The following is a 21,725-nucleotide window of genomic DNA, read 5'->3' as shown; positions in this document are numbered from 1 at the left end:
CAGTTTGGGGAAGGCCATTTCCTGTTTCCGCATGACAGTGCCCCCGTACACCAAGTGAGGTCCATACAGAAAGGGATCACCAAAATCGGTGTGGAAGAACTTGATTAGCCTGCACCGAGCCATGACCTCAACACCATCGAACACCTTTGGAATGAATTGGAACGCTGACTGTAATCCAGGCCTAATTTTCAAAGTTTCTTCTAATGCAGTTGCAAAAACCATCCAGCGCTATGATGAAACTTGCTCTCATGAGGACCACCACAGGAAAGGAAGACCGAGTTATCTCTGCTGCAGAGGACAAGTTCATTAGAGTTAACTGCACCTCAGATTGCAGCCCAAATAAATGCTTCAAAGAGTTCAAGTCACAGACACCTCTCAACATCAACTCTTCAGAGGAGACTCCGTGAAACAGGCCTTCATGGTTGAATTGCTGCAAAGAAACCACTACTAATGGACACCAATAAGTAGACTTGCTTGGGCCAAGAAACATAAGCAATGGACATTAGACTGGTGGAAATCTGTCCTTTTGGTATGATGAGTCCAACCCAAATTTTGGGTTTCAACCGCCGTGTCTTTGTGAGACGCCGAGTAGGTGAACGGATGTTCTCGGAACGCGTGGTTCCCACTGTGAAGAATGGAGGTGATGGTGCTTTGCTGGTGACTCTGTCAGAGAATTATTTATAATTGAAAGGCACTTTTAACCAGCATTGCTCCCACGGTCACATGTCATCCCATCTGGTTTATGTTTAGTGGGACTGTCATCTGGATTTCAACAGGACAATGACCAACCAACATACTTCCAGGCTGTGTTAGGGCTATTTTATATATGATTTAACACTTTCTTTTTTTTGTGATTCCAAATGTGCCATTTCATAGTTTTCATGTCTTCACTATTATTTTACAATGTAGAAAATAGTACAAATAAAACCCCTTGAATGAGGTGTGTACTTTTGACTGGTACTGAATATGTGAATGTGATGTAACTTACGATGTATGATATGAATCTACTTTAAAAAGTAAGTAAGTGGAGGAGAAACTGACAAAGGTATTTTTAAAGCTGATCTTGTTTTTTAAATGTATTTTAAGGAAAGAGTAGGAGTTGGTAGGGACTAAGGCGCGTCTCTCCGGCTCGCAGGTTTAGAGAGTTTTGAGACGACGGGAGAGTAGGGTTTCCATCAATGAGTAATTGTCTGTTTTGGGGGGGGGGGGGGCATGGAGTTACACCAGTTTGACCGGTTTGGATTAATTCATGACCAAAATTACATCAATCTTGCCCTCAGGACCAATGTCCAAACATGACCGTCACTTTATTCTTGGCTCTGGTAACAGTGAGCATAAGATTGACTCACTGTCCCGTGTATACAGTTTGTCAACTGCCTGTCATCTGTTTGCAGTTCTATTAAACCGATGGAAATATGCAGTAATTAATTTGCACTCATTTTCTATTTACCCAATGAGTCAAGCTTGCTGTTCCTTCGGACATGCCAGTGTATTCTTACCACTACGGCATGGTGTACCTCACCCCTCACCCTGCTCAATTGCCCCCCACTACCTAAAGAATTTGGCTTCTATAGGTTTCTATGCATGGAGGAAAAAAGACTAGGACAGACAGGCTACTACTGAAGGACAGACAGTCCACTGGCACTGCCCACTCCTTCATTCCCACCTGCAGCTGTGCTAGCCAAACAACACCCCTTTGTTCCCAGCATACCACAGCTGTTGGGACATGATACACTTCAACCTGAAACGAGGCTTACTCTCCAATCAAAACAACCGCCTGTCACAAAATTGTAGATCAGTCTTGATAAGGAAAGCCAAGGAAACGTAGAGATGGAATCTCTGTGGCTTTGTTTTCATTAGAGTAGCTCTATAGACCATGATAAGGGCGCTTACTACTTAGCCAAGTGTTGAATGACAAGAAAGCATAAAATGATGGACAGATACAGGAAGTTTACAAAACAATGATCAACTGACTAACCAGTGACCACTTTCATTCTCCAAACAAATTCTCCACATCTCACCTGTCTAACTTTCACTTTCAACCTAAGCTTCCTCAACTGTACAAGGGCAACAACAGGCCCTCATAGGGTCATGTTTTAGCTTGTAAACCTATCAAGCCTGTGTCGAGTGGCCTAGGCACACTCCCTTACTAAACTGTGTCCTGTCGGTGGCTCGATAAGCCCACATGCTGTAGTCTGTCCAAGTTAGGCCGACTCCTGTTTGCCAATGTGGAACCGTTTAGCTCGCAGGAGAAGTTGTCTGTGGTTAGCCAGTGAGACGTGAGAGGAAGCAGAGTCGCTGTGAACATACCTCCCTTGTTTTACTAAAGCCTCTCACTGCCATTTTCTAGGTAGCGAACTAAAGCGTCAGAAAGTAGGCCAAATGTAAAAGATGAGCAACTAGACAAGGTAGCCTATTCCCTTGCAGGTGGTTGGGAGGACTGTAATTCCTCTGTCTATAGTCACGACTCTGTAGGCTCTACGCTACCTAGTCTGTTGAAAACGCTTCTCTTCATGCATCATACCACCATCAAACATCCCTCAAGGGGATGATAATGTCCGTGTGCACTCTACTCCACACAGTGGGTTATGAGCAATTATACAGCTCGTAGCAGCGTCACCATACCCCAACATGGCCAATTTGTGAATTGTGATTACCGGAAAGAGGGGTTGAGCGGCGCTGTCTGACATCCTGCCGACCACACCCAGACATTATCTTGTTTCTGTCCTTAGACTGACACGGTGAGAAGAGCAGCCTCTCACTGCTGTGGTCCTGCGAGTCCCAGTGAACGCATTGTTCCTTGATCCAGTTACCCGTGAAATAAAGGTTCTCGTCGAGTTGTTGTTGGTTTCACCTATTCAACCTCGTCAGATCCGTGATTTAGGCCGACACTACCTCAACCAAGGCAATAGGTTTCTACAGTATTGGAACATGCAGGCCACATCAGTTCATGCTGACTGTGAAGTGAGTGAGTGGGAGTCGAGTCATCACTAAGAATAGACCTGCAACGAGGGACTATGGTTCAGACTGTACTAGCTTTACACAGCCTTCCGTTTCTCTCTCTGATGGTTGGATGTAATGCTCGTGCAGGCCGACTAAACGTTCCGCTCTTCTGGCTTCTTAGGCCGACTGTTAAGAGTCTATTTGCAAATTCACCAGGAAGCGTGACTACATTTTTATGTGGGTCAGTGAGACTCTAAAAGCCCCCCTCTTTCTTAGAGAAGAGGGATCAGGAGAGGGTAGCTGACACTGAGGGAGAGCACCTCCTTTATGCTGTGAGCGAGGGCCCTTCCCTTGGGAGGAGGACGGGAGAGGTGTTTTCTTGCCAACACAGGTAATTCACCTCGACTGTATTGTTGATTCCTGCACTTGTTAGACAGGTTGTGTGTGTGTGTGTGTGTGTGTGAGAGAGAGAGAGGGCAAATTAGGCTCATTTGAGTTTTCTAGCCACACTTAAAACAACGGACATCATTTCCCTCTTCTGGGTTGATCAACTATTGTTTTGAGTCATGAGCCTGTTCCATGGAAGTAACTTAATAGTAGTGTATTTTAAATTTAAAGCCCTGACATAGCTGGCGATTGCATAAGAATATAAGTAGAATATTTAAGATGGCAGGCATTTCCTGGCAACTTGGTCTGACGCAGAATGTCAGCTATGTTTTCAAGACTGGGCTCTATGGTAGTAGTTTGTTATTTAGCCTAGTTTACGGGCAGTGTTGGTGCCCTGTCCAGACACGTTAGTGTGTATTTTTTTCTCTCCCTCTGACGTCTCTCTCTCACCTGTCTGATGGTTCAAGTTGATAGAATGCTGGGAATTTGATGATGTCACGTTTTGAGGGGTTGCGAACTAACCAAGAATGGGTGTGATTTCCCCGTAACCAAGTATTTCAGAAGAATTTAATATTAATTTTGTCTTAGTCATTAGGCTTGGGCGGTGTACCTTGTATACCGTGGTATTCAGTACCATTGAATCAATTTATTTGATATTTTTCAATACATTTGAATATTTGTTGTTACTTTAAGAAAATACCTGCAGTCATCTTGCGCAATATGTTAGGAGAGAAAGCAGATGGCGTTCTTCATTTCACCTGTCGCTTTATTTGAAGTTGAGCCAGTCAGGTGTTTGTAAATGGCACAACGGGAGAAAGCAGGAGCAGGTGAGTCCAGCTGTGTATTAATGAGTCGCATTTAAATTGAAAGTAAAGATTTTTTTATTTTGCTTCAATAGCGTGATCATGGACGTCCAACTATAGTTTCCCTTCACAGAAAACTTCATAATTCACCAGTTAACGGAAGTGCGACACTATTTGGCTAGCAGCCACACAAGTAAATGAAAAGGCAAGGAATGTTTTTCAAAAAAGATGCATTCCCATCGTATTATGTTTACCATAGAAGGAATGTAGTGAACTATATTTCCTATAGTTTTGCTTCAAGTTAAACTTGGGTCTTGGCTACACCAAGAGAAAAGTAGCTACACATCAGTCAGCACTGTCTGCTGTTAGATTGCCTGTTTGTTAATTGTCATCCGAGTGAAGTGAAACTGAACCACAAAATGAATCAGATGCCGAGCAGAAATGACCATACGAACCATTTTAGATCTGCGTTTATAAAACGCTGCAAGATATTTCTATTACGTTCTTTGTTTCCTGTGTGGAAAAATGCAGAAATCTGCGTTATCTAAGTAAGCGGATGAATTAATAAGGTGACTGGGCATCATATTGTTGATGACTTGTCTGTGCAGCTGCCACTCCTATCTTGATCTTGAGTTTTTCCTCTCTGTTCTCTGCCTGTCTGCTCCCCCCACCCCATCTTCTCCAAGCAGATAAGGCCCATTGCCCTAGTGACTGAAGACTCTACACATGCTGCTCCGATATGAAAATATGCATACTGCCCAACCCAAAGAGTCATAAGATACAGCCATATCACCTGCATATAGCCCCTACTCTTTCTTAAAGGGGGGCTGAACTTCCTGATTTGGCCTCGGTTTTGGGGCTTGGTCATTAAGAAGTACAGCAGCCATGACTGAAGCCAACTCAGTTGTCTTTGGAGGGTGGTTTAATGTGGGTGTGTTCACACGTGGCAAGTGTTTGAAAATACAGTCACCCACCCTTCTGGATAACTTGTTAAGACCTGGATTTCTAGCGCTTTTGATATTATTGTTGGATCAGATTTGTTTTAATAGCTAACATTTTGATGGCCCTAAATAAATAGATAGTGGACAACCTCGTTTTACTCCTTTTGACAGTCTAATACTTTCTGAGAAGTAGCCATTATTTAGTAGTTTACACCTAGGGTTACTATACTTAACTTGAACCCATTGTACAAATTATCCAATTGAAATATTCCAGGCATTAATATATAAATTCCAGACCTACTTTATCAAAAGCCTTTTCAAAGCCAGCTATGAATACCAGGCCGGGTTTCCCAGATATTTCTCCAATGTATCGTCCAGGTGGAAGAAAAAAAGGATGAATAATATCCAACAATACCTTATTTTTTATTATATGCGCTATGCATTTTGCTTTTTTTTTTTAATCACAACACTAAAGTTTAAGGTGCCTCCAATATCTGATAATCTCCCCTATCAACACTTTTTAAACTTTTGGTGCCAGCGAGAATTACCTAAAAGTAGTCAAGATGCCTAGCTTGATTGAGCCTCCGCCATGTACAGTCGTGGCCAAAAATATGTATTACTTTTTAAGTAACTACAATTTTCCCTAAAAATAAGTTGAAATTTCAACAAAGTTTTTGGTCTCCGCAATTCTTTATTTCGCTGTTAATATTACAGAACATTTTTTTGATTCAGAACTTAATATGTCCATTTAAATCAGAAAATAAACATAGCATTGACTACATTGACACCCTAGACTTAATATTTGGTAGCACAGGCTTTGGTCAAAATAACTGCAATCAAGTGCTTCCTATAACCATCAATGAGCTTCTTGCACCCCTGTACTGGCACTTTGGCCCACTCTCTTCTGCTCTAGTTCTCCCAGATTCGAAGGGTGCCTTCTCCCAACTGCTGTTTTCAGATCTCTCCACAAGTTTTCAATGGGATTTAGATCTGGACTCATTGCTGAACAGTCCAGTGTTTTGTCTTGATCCATTCCTGGGTGCTTTTTGAAGTGTGTTTGGGGTCATTGTCCTGCTGGAAGACCCATGACCTTCGACGGAGACCCAGCTTTCTGACACTGGGTGCGACATTGCGCTCCAAAATGCCTTGGTAATCTACTGATTTCATGATGCCATGCACACGTTCAAGGCACCCAGTGTCAGAGGCAGCAACGCAACCCCAAATCATCACTGAACCTCTGACTGTGGGGTCCTCCTGGGTCTCCTACCATATAACCCCATTTCATTGAGTTGGCGATGGTACAAATTGAAGCTGTTGTACCTTGTGTCTGAAGGTCAGCTTGAATCTACGTGGCAGTTGACTGAGGTGCTTTCTCCACCATTTGAACAATCCTTCACTGCAGTCTTCCATCAGGTTTTCTCTTTGGGCCACGTCCAGAGAGGTTGGCTACAGTGGCATGGGCCTGAAACATGTTGATAACATTATGTACGGTGGAAACAGGAACACCAAGGTCTCTGGAGGTGGACTTGTAGCCTTGAGATTGTACCAAGCATGGACAGACAGTCTTGAGTCTGACCTATTCAGATAACTAGAGAATTCTCTCCATACTCAACAGGAGAATGAGTTCTTCTCCCTTTTCAAACTGGTTTAATGGGTGATTTTTATATTGCAGGCACCTGCAACTTACCACAGGTGAGTTCAATTCCAAAGTAAATGAGAATCACCTGCTTGAAATGTAATTCTTTCAAACTACTTCTAGAAGGTGCCGATTAATATTGTCTGGGCCATTTTAGGATTTCTTTGTGTAATTAGCTAAGCTTTAGTAAATTATTCTGATTTTTTTTTAGTTCAACTGCATACCGAAGACATGCATATGTGGATACCAAAATAGGTCTTAATTTCAATAGACTTCTGGAAGAAATGGTGCATTATTTGAAAAAGTGCAAGGGTGCCAATATTTTTGGCCACGACTGTATATTCAACTAGGTCAGGATATTTAAGCCTCCATATATCCACTAGTTCCAATATATTCATGATATTTGGGATTTCCTTATGTTCATGAGGGTGATGGTTTGTAGTGAGTTCATTTACGGTCCGTTTAGGTATTTTAAAAGAAATTCCCAAAATTGTCTCATGTACGTTGTGTAATTTACTGATGGTCCCTAATGAGCCACACAGAGAGATTGAATGTCAAACCAAATTGACCATGGGTATTACGATCAGGTTGCGTGCAGCTGCACTCTGAATTTCTGGTGATTTCCATGCTGCCAGCTGTGGGCGGGTTTGAAATACACCCAACCCAAGGAAAACTGTTGCGGTACCCTTCATTCCGTGACACAATTATTTTTTTCTAATCTCACAAATCACCATTTTTTTATTTTTTTTTTTATTGGGGGGGGGGGGGCGAGACTATGACCAATTATACTATTTACACTTTGTAGTAAATTGTGACTCATAATATTTTCTGACTCGTATGGATGCCCCCAGGCTGTTTTCAAAACGTTGCTTGTTAGGGACAGTCGCTCTTTAAAACACCGCTCTCATTGTTGGTCAAGGATGTTCAAGACTATGAAGCTTTATTGACATTGGTGTGAATTTATTATGGAAGTTTATTGGTCACGTACACATTTGCAAATGTTGTTGTCGGTGCAACACAATAATAGTCTCAAGCGCCAACAGTGCAGTAAATAAACGGTAACCACACAATACAAAAAGAAGTTTACATGGGATGAGCCATGACTAGAATACAGTATATACAAGTACATTTGGTGAAACGGTATGTAAACAAGTGACCAGTGTTCAATAACTATGTGCATAGGGCAAAGTAGTCTCTAAGGTTCAGGGCAGAATACCAGCTGGTAGCTGGCTAGAACACTAAGGTTCAGGGCAGGGTACTGGGCAGAGGCCAGCTACAGCGCTGATGATGTCATTTCTGATGACACCAATCAAATAGTGACTTAATGCTTAGCCGCCCTGGCAGAGGGTTGCTCTGTGTGTGACTATGTGACACGCCTGTCTGTGTACCTATTTCTTAACCAAATTCCATTTGCACTGTTCATCAGGAATTCCTGGGAAAATCCATGTCTGATTTCGCTGTTAGTCTAATAGTCTAATAGAATGGCTTTAGCTGCGGATGAGGCTGGGTCTGGGAAATAGAATGGCTTTGTTGTCCACTCACTGACAATGGGGATGTTTCCTACTTAGTTTCTGGCCCTGACCTCGTAACGAACAGATTCTTCCCCCTAACTGCCAGAGTACTGTCTACAGTGATATGAGTGGAAATGTAGGCTCGGTCTGTTGGGATATGTCACGTGTGACTTACGTGCACATGATTGCTGTATCTATACTGTAGCCTTGAATAAGTCACTCATTTTCAGTTTGCCACATTTTCCCACCCTACTGTATTCTGAAGAAAAGCTGCGAGAGAAAGAGGCAGAATTGACCGTTCTGAACACGACTCTGTTCCAATGGACGCTCATCAGGGGAGGATTCATCCTCGGTGAATTTCATAAAAATAGGGAAATGTTTGAAAGCGATTCCTTTTAGACAACTATACTCAACACACTGTTTTGCATTGGTCGACAGTAGCCTCAACAGCACTCTATAGGATATCCCCATGGTGTAGCCGGAGGACATCTAGCTTCTGTCCTCTGGGTACATTGACTTCAATACACCCCCCTTCCCTAGACTTATACAGTAATTATGACAAGTTTCGAAAGACGTCCTCCAACCTATCAGAGCTCTTTCAGCATGAACTGACATGTTGTTCACCCAATCAAAGGATCAGAGAAAGAATCTAGTACTGATAGCATAAGCTACAGCTAGCTAGCACTGCATAAATGTGCTGAGTAGTTGACTCTCCACCTGTGTGCTCCGAGATTGAGTTAGCCTAAGTTCACAATCATAGGCTAGGTTGTAGCAACCTCATCGTGGGTATAGGGAAAATCTAGTATCATGTAGTAGCCTGAACCTATTAACGTTAAATGAATGCTGTAATATGCTGCCATGGTCACAAAAATAAGAATGGTCCTCCCTCATCTTAAACGGCACTGACTGCTCTGCTCCAACGGGAGCATAGTGTTTAATTACTGGGTGGGCCTTGCTGTCACACTGGTTGAAAGCCTAAAGTTATTCACCATGTAGTCGGCGAGTGTTTTCTTCTGGTGATGTAGGGTATGTCCTCCCTTGAGTCTGTTGGCATCAGCCGAAGCACCGCTATAGGGGGTCGACTGACCATGGTGGTCATCATATGCTGAAACCAAGGTCCTGCTTTTCCACCCAACCTAGATCCTCCCTGCTGCTCTACTGGAGAACACAGAGGAACAGAATAGCCGGTCGAGCTAAAATCATAATCACTCTGTTAAAGAGTGACGATGTTAAAGCATCGCCTGTCTTCTATTCAAATAAATCGATGTAGCCGAGCCTATTTCTTTGATGCAGATCTCGGCTCAGTTTAGCCTACCCTCCCCAAATCCTTAAATGCACCACTTCTTCATCCCACTGCGTCTGCAGGATCCAAATGAGGAAGTTTACTTAGTGAGGGAGTGAGTCAGGCTTCCACTATCCCATAATCCCTCACACGCCTAATGACTAACAGCGTTCTACAGCTGATATCAGGGTGTTAATAATAACAAAAGTATGTCTGTCTCGACTCAACGAGACGACTGAGTCGGCCAAGACAGAAAAATAACTTTAGTCCCGGCCTACAACATTGTCATTTTTATGAATCTAGTTTTCCCATTATTTAAATGTAAAAAAAACTTAATCATTACACAGATCTGAAACACTCGCCTGTTTTGTGTAGGGTTTTTGTGGGTCTTTTGAGGGTGACATTCTTGTTGTCACCCAGGGAGACAGCTTTGAGGTGGAGTTCAGTCAGGCTACTACCTTAGACCTCTGAAGTATGATCTAACCAACCTGAGTATACTCTCCGAGCCTTAGACCGCTGGGTTGAGTTCAGTCAGACCACTACTCTCTGAGCCTTAGACCGCTGGGTTGAGTTCAGTCAGACCACTACTCTCTGAGCCTTAGACCGCTGGGTTGAGTTCAGTCAGACCACTACTCTCTGAGCCTTAGACCGCTGGGTTGAGTTCAGTCAGACCACTACTCTCCGAGCCTTAGACCGCTGGGTTGAGTTCAGTCAGACCACTACTCTCTGAGCCTTAGACCGCTGGGTTGAGTTCAGTCAGACCACTACTCTCCGAGCCTTAGACCGCTGTGTTGAGTTCAGTCAGACCACTACTCTCCGAGCCTTAGACCGCTGGGTTGAGTTCAGTCAGACCACTACTCTCTGAGCCTTAGACCGCTGGGTTGAGTTCAGTCAGACCACTACTCTCCGAGCCTTAGACCGCTGTGTTGAGTTCAGTCAGACCACTACTCTCCGAGCCTTAGACCGCTGTGTTGAGTTCAGTCAGACCACTACTCTCTGAGAGCCTGTGTTGAGTTTCAGACCTGAGCCTTAGACCGCTGGGTTGAGTTCAGTCAGACCACTACTCTCTGAGCCTTAGACCGCTGGGTTGAGTTCAGTCAGACCACTACTCTCTGAGCCTTAGACCGCTGGGTTGAGTTCAGTCAGACCACTACTCTCTGAGCCTTAGACCGCTGGGTTGAGTTCAGTCAGACCACTACTCTCTGAGCCTTAGACCGCTGGGTTGAGTTCAGTCAGACCACTAGACGAAGACAGTAGACCTCTGACTTAGGATCTAACCAACCTGAGTATAGCCTCGCTCCCTCACGCGGTGTGGCTTCGGAAATGTAGTGGTATGTGTAGAGATTAAGGGAAAGCTGTCAATACTCTGCCTTCCTCTTCCCGGTACAATGAGATCCAGCGGTTTAAACTGTCTACGGGAGTTTAGCTTTCAAAGGGTTGTGGTCGGGTCATGGTTCGTTACGCCCTAAACGTTCTGCAAATGTTATTCATAAAGAAAAGAATGACACTCTTTCTCTTTCCCCTTTTCCTCTTTCTATCTGAAACCTCTTGTCTGTGTGACAGGTGTTTTCGTCAACGTCTGTGTGTTGGAGAACAATGGTCTCTCCCTGAACCCTAGCTCTTGTCAGTGTCTAGCCCTTCCCCCTCAGGCAGTGTGTGTGTGTGAGACCCACAGAGACATCAGGAGAGTAGGCCATGCTCCGCCTGTGGAATCAATCCCTTTCTCTCGTCTCTGTCAGTGGCCGACACACCACCTGAGCTATGTTTTTCCAGAAGCCCCTGTTTAGTTTTCTGCCCCAGTTGTTAGTCTTCACTTCCTCGTTTCTGTTTCCTTAATTACTTTTTTTTCCCTCCAGGAAGTTTTATGTTCTCTTTATCTCTCGTCCACGTTCCTCAGAGTGAAGACTTGTCTGCTATTATACTTCCTGTATACCTCAATCTCTGTCCCTCTCACTCTCCCCTCTCTCTCCCTTCCCTCTCTCTCTCTCTCCCTTCCCCTCTCTCTCTCTGTAGAGGTGTAGTGGTTGGGCCTGTGTGCTCCTCAGATTCCAGTGAGAATGAAGAGGTTTAGGAGACATGGACAGGAGTCCCACAGAGATCGGATCAAACAGGAGCTCTATGGGTTCAACAAGGTAAGAGCTGGAACAGAGTCGATCTGATCTCCAATCTCTACAATAAGATTATGGTCCCTATTCCAGACAACTGTCAGTTGATTTGTCCTGCCAGTTTCTATAACTTCTCGATTCAAAGGGCTTTATTTGGTAAACATGCATGGTAAACATTTGTTAACATTGCCAAAGCATGTGAAATAGAAATTAAATAAAACTGAAATAAACAATCCTAAATAACCATTAAAGACTCTCACAAAAAAATGTAAAATGAATAGACATTTCTATTGTCGTATGATGTATATACATACACTTGTAGCGATGTACAAAAGGGGAAATAAATAAACATAAATATGGCTTGTATATAAAATGGTGGTTGCTCTTCTCTGGCAACAGGTCACATCTTTCTGCTGTGATGGTATTTCACCCAATAGATTTCTCTCCTCGCTTTCCTCTCTCTCCCCCTCTAATTTTCTCTCCTCTTTCTTGCTCCCCCTCATGTTTTTCTCTCCTTTCTCTCCTCTCGCCCCTCTCTCTCTTCCCCTCCCCTATAGACGGTGGAGCATGGTTTTCCCCACCAGCCCAGTGCTCTGGTCTTCAGTCCCAGCCTACAGCTCCTGGCCATCGGCACACGCTCCGGCGCCATCAAACTGTATCCTTCAATAGACACTCAGAGGGAGCGTGCTGGCTGGGTGGATGGCTGTGTAAGAGTGCAACATTTAAGCGTCAACATTTTTGACCCAGTTTGTCTCGGCTAAAGCAGAGGGTAGCGGTTTGTGTATTTATGTGGAGTTATTTTTCCAGGCTCTTGCTCAGCCCTGACTGTACCAGACAGGCACAGTGGTGTGTTTCTGTATCTCTGTTTTTAGTGCGTGTTGATTCATCTGACACAATCGTGCTCATTGACCATGTGGAGCCAGTCGGCACGCTATTCCCCCTTCATTCCCTACAATAACCCATCATTAGAACTCTCCACTCACACAATGGGGCACATTGTTCGGTTCTAACACAAAACAAATCCTATGAATAAATGTAATATTAGCCGTTGGCAGGGCAGCCAGATAAGACCGACAGAACAGACAATCTCTTTCTGTAGATGCATGTGGACCCTTTCAATACAGTGTAGTAAAAGAAACACGTGTGTAAGTGTATGAATGCTTCAGGTGTGTGTGTTCTTTAACCCGAGGTAAGTTATGGGGCTCCAGGTGTAGAGTTCATGGGTCTACATGATGAGAACGCTGCTGTCACACAAGTCCACTTCTTACCACAGCAGGTAAGTGGCTGCTCCCCCCCCCCCACACACACACACACACCAAGCTTGCAAAGCCGAGAACGTTTTGTTATCATTGCAAATAAATATATTGGCCACAGTGGCTGGTGGACCGAAAAGCTCTTAGGCCCAGTTCATAAACCATGTCGCGGCTCATTTCAGAATCATTCACGGGCATTTGTTTACACCTTGTCCAGTCGTGTTCTCAATAGCTAGCTAGCTAACTTCCTGGTAACTTCACAGACTAAAAGAAAGGGCATAACTTATTTTAGAAGGTCAATGATCATCTGTATGAATGACTGATCTCTTGCATGTCGTCACTCACTAACTTGCGAGACAGTGTAGAATGTTTAATGTCATGCATGTCAATAGGTAGTACTGATGTATAAAAACCGATATTCCATAGATGACTCGTATCGTTGACAGGATTTTCTTTCAACATTTCGGCTTTTTCTAATAATCAAACGTCTTTATAACACAACTTGCTTCAAAAGTAACTAGAATTCATATAGGCCTGATTTTTTAAAAGTTGTATCTCAGTCAATTACACAGGTATTCTGGTGCTCCTAGATTGTATGTTGTGCTCCTAGCTTTTTAAAGTTCTATAAAAATGTTCCTGTCGGGTCCTGTATGTGATTAGCTTTGTGGTCCATTTACTGGTCCTGTTGACATCGCTGGTTCCTTCGTCGTAAAGCTGTGGCCAACGTCCCTGGTTGGTCTGTGTTGAACAGGTTGACTTGGTGACTCTGTTGGATGACAACAGTCTCCACACGTGGACCCTCCGAGCTCACCACGGAGTCTCTGAGCTGCTGGAGACGGGACGCTTCACACTTACTGGACCACCCGGGTGAGACACGCACAACATACACCCCTCCACTTCCTGACTTGATTTCTCTCACACACTCGTTGGATCGCCATGGTAAGAGACTCACTGAGAGGCACAGAACTCGATTGAAAATGGTGACATGCACACGTTCAATGACAAACACGTATGACCTTAAATAGTCTAGTGTTTTTAATTCACCCATCCACCACCCCAGCCTCTTCAGAGGACACCTTCTTTAAGTTTAATGCTTTTCTGCTTCATTTACATCCATTTTTACATTCGTGTTACTTTTTATATACAGCAATCACAGCACAATAATACTATACCGAACATGGGCTCTTTAATCCCACCTCTCAGCCCATCCCACCTATCACCATAGACCACGTTTGGTATCCATGTGCCATATATTTTAATTGTTCCTTGGTGTTTAGCATGAGTTTGGAGTCTTTTTAATCATATAGTATCCATCTTTACCTCAGTCTGTGAGAACTTTTCCTACCAGTATTATTGATTTGACTTATTTGTAAGGTTTATTTTAATTGAATGTAGTGATTTATTTAATTTTTTTATTATACCATTCCTGAACCTGTGACCAGAACCAAGCTACATAGGGGCAATACCAGAATAAATAATCTCGTGATTCTGTCTCTTATCAGCTAAATCTACAGAGCTGAGATTGTTGTATGCCTCATATACAGGCCATTCTGGAAATATTCACACCCTTTGACTTTTTCCACATTTTGTTACATTACAGCCTTATTCTAAAATGTAAAATTAAAATTAATAAAATTCTCCTTATCATTCTACACTACCCTGTAATGACAAAGATTTTTTTTTTTTTGCAAATTTATAAAAAATAAATGGTTATCACATTTACTTAAGAATTCATACCCTGTACTCTGTACTTTGAGGCTTTAATCACTGCCAAAGGTGATTCGAGTCTTCTTGGGTATGATGCTCCAAGCTTGGTACACCTGTATTTGGGGAGTTTTCCCCATTCTTGTCTGCAGATCCTCTCAAGCACTATCAGGTTGGAGGGGGAGTGTTGCTGCACAGCTATTTGTGGGTCTCTTCAGAGATGTTCGATCGGGTTCAAGTCCAGGCTCTGGCTGGGCCACTCAAGGACATTCAGAGACTTGTCCCTGAAGCTCTACGGACAATTCCTTCGACATCATAGCTAGGTTATTGCTCTGACATGCACTGTCAACTGCGGGACCTTTTTATAGACTGGTGTGTGCCTTTCCATATCATGTCCAATCAATTGAATTTACCACAGGTGCATTTCATTCAAATCTCAAGGATGATCAATGGAAACAGGATGCACCTGAGCTTAATTTCAAGTCTCATAGCAAAGGATCTGAATACTTACGTTAATAAGGTATTTCTGTTTTTTGTTTTTAATATTGGGGTATTGTGTGTAAATAAAGAATAAGGCTGTAACAAAATTTGGAGAAAGTCAAGGTCTGAATGCTTTCTGAAAGCATATACAGCATTCTGTTGGTGGCAAGAATTTTGCATAATAATTTAAATTGAAAAACACCATGTTGAATCAAGTGTTTGTTTTTTTTTGTTTGTTTTTTTTAATCTAGGTTTGTTGTCAATAAGACCATCAGACCATCTCCTTGAATCGTGACGCACCTTTGCGTCCTAAGGCAAACCCTTGGCTGCCAATTGGCGTAGGCCAGAAGGAAATATGGGCAGTCCCATGATCACATCATTCAATACTGCCACCCTTCACTCACACGTTCAAAGCCCCGTATGTCTATTGCATATCTGATGGTGCTTTTTATGAGAACTAACCAAATAACATGGGAAAATCGGTGAAAAAAGAATGAGATTATATTAGAAATAATAACAGATTCATGCTCATATTAAGAAAGTTAGAGGCAAGGCTATACGCTCGTCAGCCCGACCTGCACAGTTCTCTGGATCCGATTGTTCTAAAATATTAGAGGAAATGAAGAGGGAAAAGACCAGTTCTTTGTCCATCACCTGCACGCTGCCTATCAACAAACATTTCATATCCTTATTATGTCCTGTTATATTCCGACAAAAGGAACATCCATTAATGATTGCCAGTAAAAATGTTACGCATCACACTACCCATAAAGGGATACAGCTGGGATGGAACCCGGGGCTGTAGTGAAGGCTCTAGCAACGCAGTGCAGTACCTTAGACCGCTGCGCCACTCGGGATGCCTTATATGTATTACATTATCTTAAATTATTTGAGTTCCGCTTCACATCTGCCAAAAATGGCCATAATATAATCATAATGTATCCAGTCTCTACAATTAGGCCATATCAAACAAACAAACTACCTTGGTATTTCTAATATACTGCCTGTGCAATCTACAAATTCAATTCATTAAAGTCAGCCTTACCCTTCTTTGCCTCCCCTGAATCAAAATCACATTTTAAGTCCATGTAGTCCAAAGTTCCGTATTGCCTAAATAAAACATGTTTAAAGGATAAGTCCGTCATGCTCATTCACTTTCCCATATGTCCAACCTGGTAAAGTCCGTGGTTCCGTAATGCATGAATAAAACAAGTCCGTGGTTCCGTAATGCATGAATAAAACAAGTCCGTGGTTCCGTAATGCATGAATAAAACAAGTCCGTGGTTCCGTAATGCATGAATAAAACAAGTCCATGGTTCCGTAATGCATGAATAAAACAAGTCCGTGGTTCCGTAATGCATGAATAAAACAAGTCCGTGGTTCCGTAATGCATGAATCAAACAAGTCCGTGGTTCCGTAATGCATGAATAAAACAAGTCCGTGGTTCCGTAATGCATGAATCAAACAAGTCCGTGGTTCCGTAATGCATGAATCAAACAAGTCCGTGGTTCCGTAATGCATGAATAAAACAAGTCCATACATAAAAATGTAAAACAATTGTAAAAATGAATCCATGATTGTAATGTGGTGTTTTTATGGGGGACTACTTCAACAGGATGTAGGTATCACTCAGCCACGTTGGAATCTTCCTGTCCTTGAACATTTGGTTGTTTACCTACAGTTTATCGACCACTACATGAACATCCTGCTTCTCTGCTCAGTGCCTTTTGAAAGTGGGGTACTGGGCATGTCGTCGTCTCAACTATTTCACAGGGAAATTGTTCATTAATAGAGAAGGGGGTGTGTTGTTCAGCTCTCTTCATTTGGTAGTGAGTTAGCATAGCTGCTATGGGACTGGGCCTTCCCTCTGCCACTGAAACGCTCAGCCAGTTGCATCCGCCGGTCTGTCATCTTGAGATTGTGTTTCATGAACACCTTGACTTTTTCCTCCGTTGACTGATTGTGTTCTTCATACTCCTGCGCTAGAGAGCAGGTCATTTGGCTTTCATTGTTTTATCATACCGTAGCCTCTAGTGTCTGAGGGAGTAGTTTTAAATATCGTATTTTAGGGTCCTATTTCTTCTTATTTTAATACACTTGTTTTGTTGGCCTCAACCTCCCCAGTCGCCCAGATTATTTTAACTTGGTCTTTGGCAGATTTAACCTGTTAACTGTACCCATCTCTCGTTCCCTCCGTCAGTGCTCCTCCCAGTGTGACTCGTGTGACGGCAGTGCTGACCCACTCCTCTGGGGACATGTTGTTTCTGGGAACAGAGGGGGGACACGTGTTCGTAGTGGAGGTACCGGGCTTCAGAGAACTAGAGGAGAGGAATATTAGCCTGGAGAATGTCACCAACAGGTACACACACACACACACACACACACACACACACACACACACACACACACACACACACTCGCGTACTGCCTTTTTATTGGCTCACTGAGTTGGAGATATTTGTCCCCTAAACAGATGTCAATACCTCCCAGACATTCTCTCTCACACACGTACACAACCATAGTTGATCCATTGTTATTTTTTTTATTTAACCAGACAATTCAGTTAAGAACAATTTCTTATTTACAATGACGGCCTACTGGGGAACAGTGGGTTAACTGCTTTGTTCAGGGGCAGATCGACCAGCTCAGGGATTCGAACCAGCAACCTTTCTGTTACTAGTCCAACGCTCTAACCACTAGGCTATCCATAACGATGCTAAAAACCCAACCCTGTCGTTCCCTCTGTAGTTTACCAGAGGACTATGGAGGTCGTAGGAGCTTGGAGCATGTAGAGTCCTTACAGGAGAATCCCGTCAACCCACGCCAGGTTCTGATTGGCTACGGACGAGGCATCATGGTCATCTGGGACCTGGAGCGCCATTCAGCCGTCAAACACATCCCCGCTACTCAGGTACAGTGTGATTCTCTGTGTTGGTGTCTGGGTCTCGAGGGCTCTGGACTTGACTTCCTGTTTGGCTGTGTGTCTCTCTAGCAACTAGAGAGCGTGTGGTGGACGGAGGACGGTGGCCATGTTCTCAGTTCCCATAGCGACGGGAGCTACTGTCGCTGGCTGGTGGACGGGGAGGGGACACCGAGCGAACCGGAGAAGTCTGAAGTTCCGTACGGTGAGGGAGCATCCTGTTCCTCTCTGTTGAACCGTACAGAACACAGTGACGGGGTTGAGGACCGTATTGGTTGAATGATGAATGGGTTAGTTGATTGACTGGATGGTTTGTCTCTCCCGCGCAGGCCACTTCCCCTGTAAGGCCATCTCTAAAATCATCCAGCTCCCTACAGAACAAGGGTGAGTTTCTTTCCTGTCTGTGGCCCCTTCTCGCTGCATCAACCTGTTCCACATGAATCCAAATGTAAAGATCCGCTCGTCTGTCTTCTCCTTGTGTCCAGGCCTCCGTTCCTGTTCCTCAGTGGCGGCATGCCCCGGGCCAGCTATGGAGACAGACACTGTATCAGTGTGATCCACAGTAAAACACACGTGGCTCTGGACTTCACCTCCAGAATCATCGACTTCTTCGTCATCAGAGACGGACCAGACCATACAGGTAGCAAGGCAGGGGGATACACACACACACACACACACACACACACACACACCCACCCAGTCTAACCCCTCTCCCTCCGTCCAGGCGACCCCAGTGCGTTGGTGGTCTTAGTAGAGGAGGAGTTGGTAGTGATCGATCTCCAGACTGAAGGGTGGCCAGTCATCCAGACTCCGTACCTGGTGCCTCTCCACTGCTCGGCCATCACCTGCTCCCACCATGTCTCTGCTATACCCCTGAAGATGTGGGAGAGGGTTCTGTCTGCTGGAGCACTGCAGAACACACACTACTCTAAGAAGGTTGTTGAGACACACACACACACACACTGCTCAAGCAAGTTGCTGCACCACACATACAGGCACGCATGCAAACACCTGAGCAGAAAGTCAGTCTGAATTGGAGCTCAAATTGAATAAACTCTCTCATCCTCTTTCTTCCACCTGTCACTTCTTTCTCTCCTTCTCTCATCTGCTTTCTCCCCCCGTCCCTTCTCTCTCCCTCTGTCTAGCCGTGGCCTATAACAGGAGGACAGAACCTGTCTCCCGACGCTCCTCAGCGAGACCTACTTCTCACGGGGTCAGTGGACATTCACAGCTCATCAGTTTCTGTTCAATACAAGTTACCAACATTTAACATGGATCCTATGTGGAGACCGTGAACAGGGTTTCAAAGGGTTAAAATCATGTTTCTCCGGTTGTTAATCCTCACAAATGTGTCCTAATATCCTCTCTCCTAGGCACGAGGACGGCACGGTGCGTTTCTGGGATGCGTCGGGAGTCTGTCTGTACCCCATGTACAAGCTGAGCACGGCAGGGGTGTTCCTCACTGACGCAGAACCCAATGACAACATGAACCAGTGCACAGAGGGAGAGTGGCCACCTTTCAGAAAGGTGGGGTGTGTGTATAAATAACCAGAGTTACCACCATTGTGATGTGTGTGTAATAACATAATGGTGTCCCTGTAGGAAGGTGTTTGTTTTATAGGAAATGTGTGTACTGACTCTGCTGATAACCAGGCGAATCACACCTGGAGACGGTGTGTTTAATATGTCCCCCTCGCCTCTTTCCCCCCTAGGTGGGTTGTTTTGACCCGTACAGTGACGACCCTCGCCTGGGCGTTCAGAAGATCCACCTGTGTAAATACAGTGGTTACCTGACTGTAGCTGGCACTGCTGGACAGGTGAGTTGACCAGGGGAAAACCAACCACTACTCCCTCTGGTGGCCAGTTAGTCAAAGCGCAGCAGCGTTTTTAGTTTGTGCATTACTGCTGCTGTTGTCTTCATTTCCAACATTCTTTGGCACGAGGTCTTCGTTCCCCACCCCAATCTTTTCCTGGGGCTATTTGGCTCGCATACAGTCACATATTCAGTGAACGACCCATTTTCCTGACCCAGTCTGCATGGCTCTCCTGTAATGTAATATGATAACTGATGAAACTGGTCTCCCATCCGTTATAGAGCACTGGATCATCAGTCTTCTCTATGACCTGTCATTAACAACAGAACAGGGCGCTGACGGTCTGACCTCTCCCCTCCGTAGATCCTGGTGTTGGAGCTGAACGATGAGGCAGCGGAACAGACTGTGGAGGCCACGGTTGCTGACCTGCTACAGGGACAGGAGAGCTTCCGCTGGAAGGTAAAACCAACGTTGCGTTATAAAAAAATCGGCGTCAAACACTGCAATGCAATTTTAATTGGATTGGATTTCAGTGAGACAATGAGTGGACCAATACATTGTATAACGTTTCGGGTAACGTTCTATATCGTTTTTTTATAACCATCTGTCCCTATCAGGGCCACACGCGTCTGGAGGTGAGGGAGGAGCTGGTGACGTTCCCCCCAGGATTCCAGCCCTTTGCCCTGGTCCAGTGTCAGCCTCCTGCTGTTGTCACCGCTCTAACCCTGCACTCTGAGTGGAAACTCGTGACCTTCGGGACCAGCCACGGCTTCGGACTCTACGACTACCAGCAGAAAACCAACGTCCTCGTCAGGTCAGAGTGTGTTTCTGCAACTTTCTGCCTGTATGACTTCAATATAACGGCAGGTGGCAGAGATGGGATATAGATGACTGTGTTAACCCTCTCCTGTAGGTGTACTCTGAACCCCAGTGACCAGCTGGCTATGGAAGGTCCTCTGTCCAGAGTAAAGAGCATTAAGAAGTCTCTCCGCCAGTCCTTCAGGAGGATCAGACGCAGCCGAGTGTCTTTACGCAAACACCACGTCAACAGCGCTGCTAAGGTAAACAACAACAAAGTAATATTTTTTTTGTTATAAAAAAAACATGACTGCATGAATCCTTATTGAACGAAGTTCCTAAAGATCAGTTGAAGACCAGGAAGTGTCTCAAACATGCTCCTTTCCCTCCCTCTGTGTGTGTGTGTGTGTGTGTGTCTAGGTGCAGGAGGCCAATGCTCGTCTGGAGGCTGAGCTAGCAGAGATGGAGTTAGCTCCTGTTCAGAGAAAGATAGAGGCTCGATCCTCAGACGACTCCTTCACTGGCCTCGTTCGCACACTGTACTTCGCTGACACCTTCCTCTCAGACAGTAAGACGCACACACAGACCTTGGGTTATTTAATGTTTGTGATGTCTCGTATTGCTCATTCCTCTCTCCTCCTAAAGGCTCCCATCACACGCCCTCTCTCTGGGCAGGGACCAATGGGGGCTCGGTATTCGCCTACCAGCTCCGCCTACCGCCTGTGGAACGCAGAGCAGAGGACCCCGTCTCCGCCCACCCTGGTGAGAGCATGCCTTTTTCTCCTCTCCATCTCTCTCCCTCGTGCCTCCGTCGACCCTCTCGTCCATTTCTCTCTCCCTCCGTCGACCCTCTCGTCCATTTCTCTCTCCCTCCGTCAACCCTCTCTTCTCGTACATCTCTCTCAGCTAAGGAGATCCAGCTGATGCACCGTGCTCCAGTAGTGGGCATCGTGGTGTTGGACGGCCACGGTTCCCCTCTGCCTGAGCCCCTGGAGGTGGCCCACGACCTGGCCCGCTCAGCTGACATGCAGGGCTGCCACCAGCTACTGGTCATATCCGAGGAACAGTTTAAGGTGAGAACACACACACACATCTGATGGGGAGACTTTATTCGGCCACAGGTTGATGAAGAAACTTGGAATGTTTTG

At 44.7% G+C, this 21,725-nt stretch overlaps 1 protein-coding gene across 3 annotated transcripts in view; it reads left to right on the top strand.

Annotated features, from left to right (window-relative positions):
* The window catches only part of LOC135505191 (LLGL scribble cell polarity complex component 2-like), a 28,606-nt gene that overhangs the window by 1,795 nt on the left and 5,086 nt on the right, over nt 1-21,725 (top strand). For 2 of the 3 annotated variants that reach the window (XM_064924352.1, XM_064924350.1), the window contains exons 2-20: nt 11,517-11,635; nt 12,166-12,263; nt 12,803-12,884; nt 13,613-13,728; nt 17,246-17,404; nt 17,794-17,956; nt 18,038-18,170; nt 18,295-18,349; nt 18,451-18,605; nt 18,690-18,901; nt 19,111-19,178; nt 19,339-19,492; nt 19,678-19,782; nt 20,143-20,238; nt 20,397-20,593; nt 20,693-20,840; nt 20,998-21,145; nt 21,223-21,339; nt 21,484-21,650. In XM_064924352.1, coding sequence (XP_064780424.1) covers nt 11,561-11,635; nt 12,166-12,263; nt 12,803-12,884; nt 13,613-13,728; nt 17,246-17,404; nt 17,794-17,956; nt 18,038-18,170; nt 18,295-18,349; nt 18,451-18,605; nt 18,690-18,901; nt 19,111-19,178; nt 19,339-19,492; nt 19,678-19,782; nt 20,143-20,238; nt 20,397-20,593; nt 20,693-20,840; nt 20,998-21,145; nt 21,223-21,339; nt 21,484-21,650 — 2,448 coding nt within the window. In that variant the 5' untranslated portion in view covers nt 11,517-11,560. Of the gene's footprint in view, nt 1-3,219; nt 3,335-11,516; nt 11,636-12,165; nt 12,264-12,802; nt 12,885-13,612; nt 13,729-17,245; nt 17,405-17,793; nt 17,957-18,037; nt 18,171-18,294; nt 18,350-18,450; nt 18,606-18,689; nt 18,902-19,110; nt 19,179-19,338; nt 19,493-19,677; nt 19,783-20,142; nt 20,239-20,396; nt 20,594-20,692; nt 20,841-20,997; nt 21,146-21,222; nt 21,340-21,483; nt 21,651-21,725 lie in introns of all 3 variants that reach the window. The other variant, XM_064924351.1, reaches the window with a different exon arrangement.

This window comes from Oncorhynchus masou, chromosome 18 (genome assembly GCF_036934945.1).
Source record: "Oncorhynchus masou masou isolate Uvic2021 chromosome 18, UVic_Omas_1.1, whole genome shotgun sequence".
Classification (NCBI taxonomy): domain Eukaryota; kingdom Metazoa; phylum Chordata; class Actinopteri; order Salmoniformes; family Salmonidae; genus Oncorhynchus; species Oncorhynchus masou.
The sequence above is the reverse complement of the archived record's forward strand: the minus strand, read 5'-3'. Positions and strand labels throughout refer to the sequence as shown.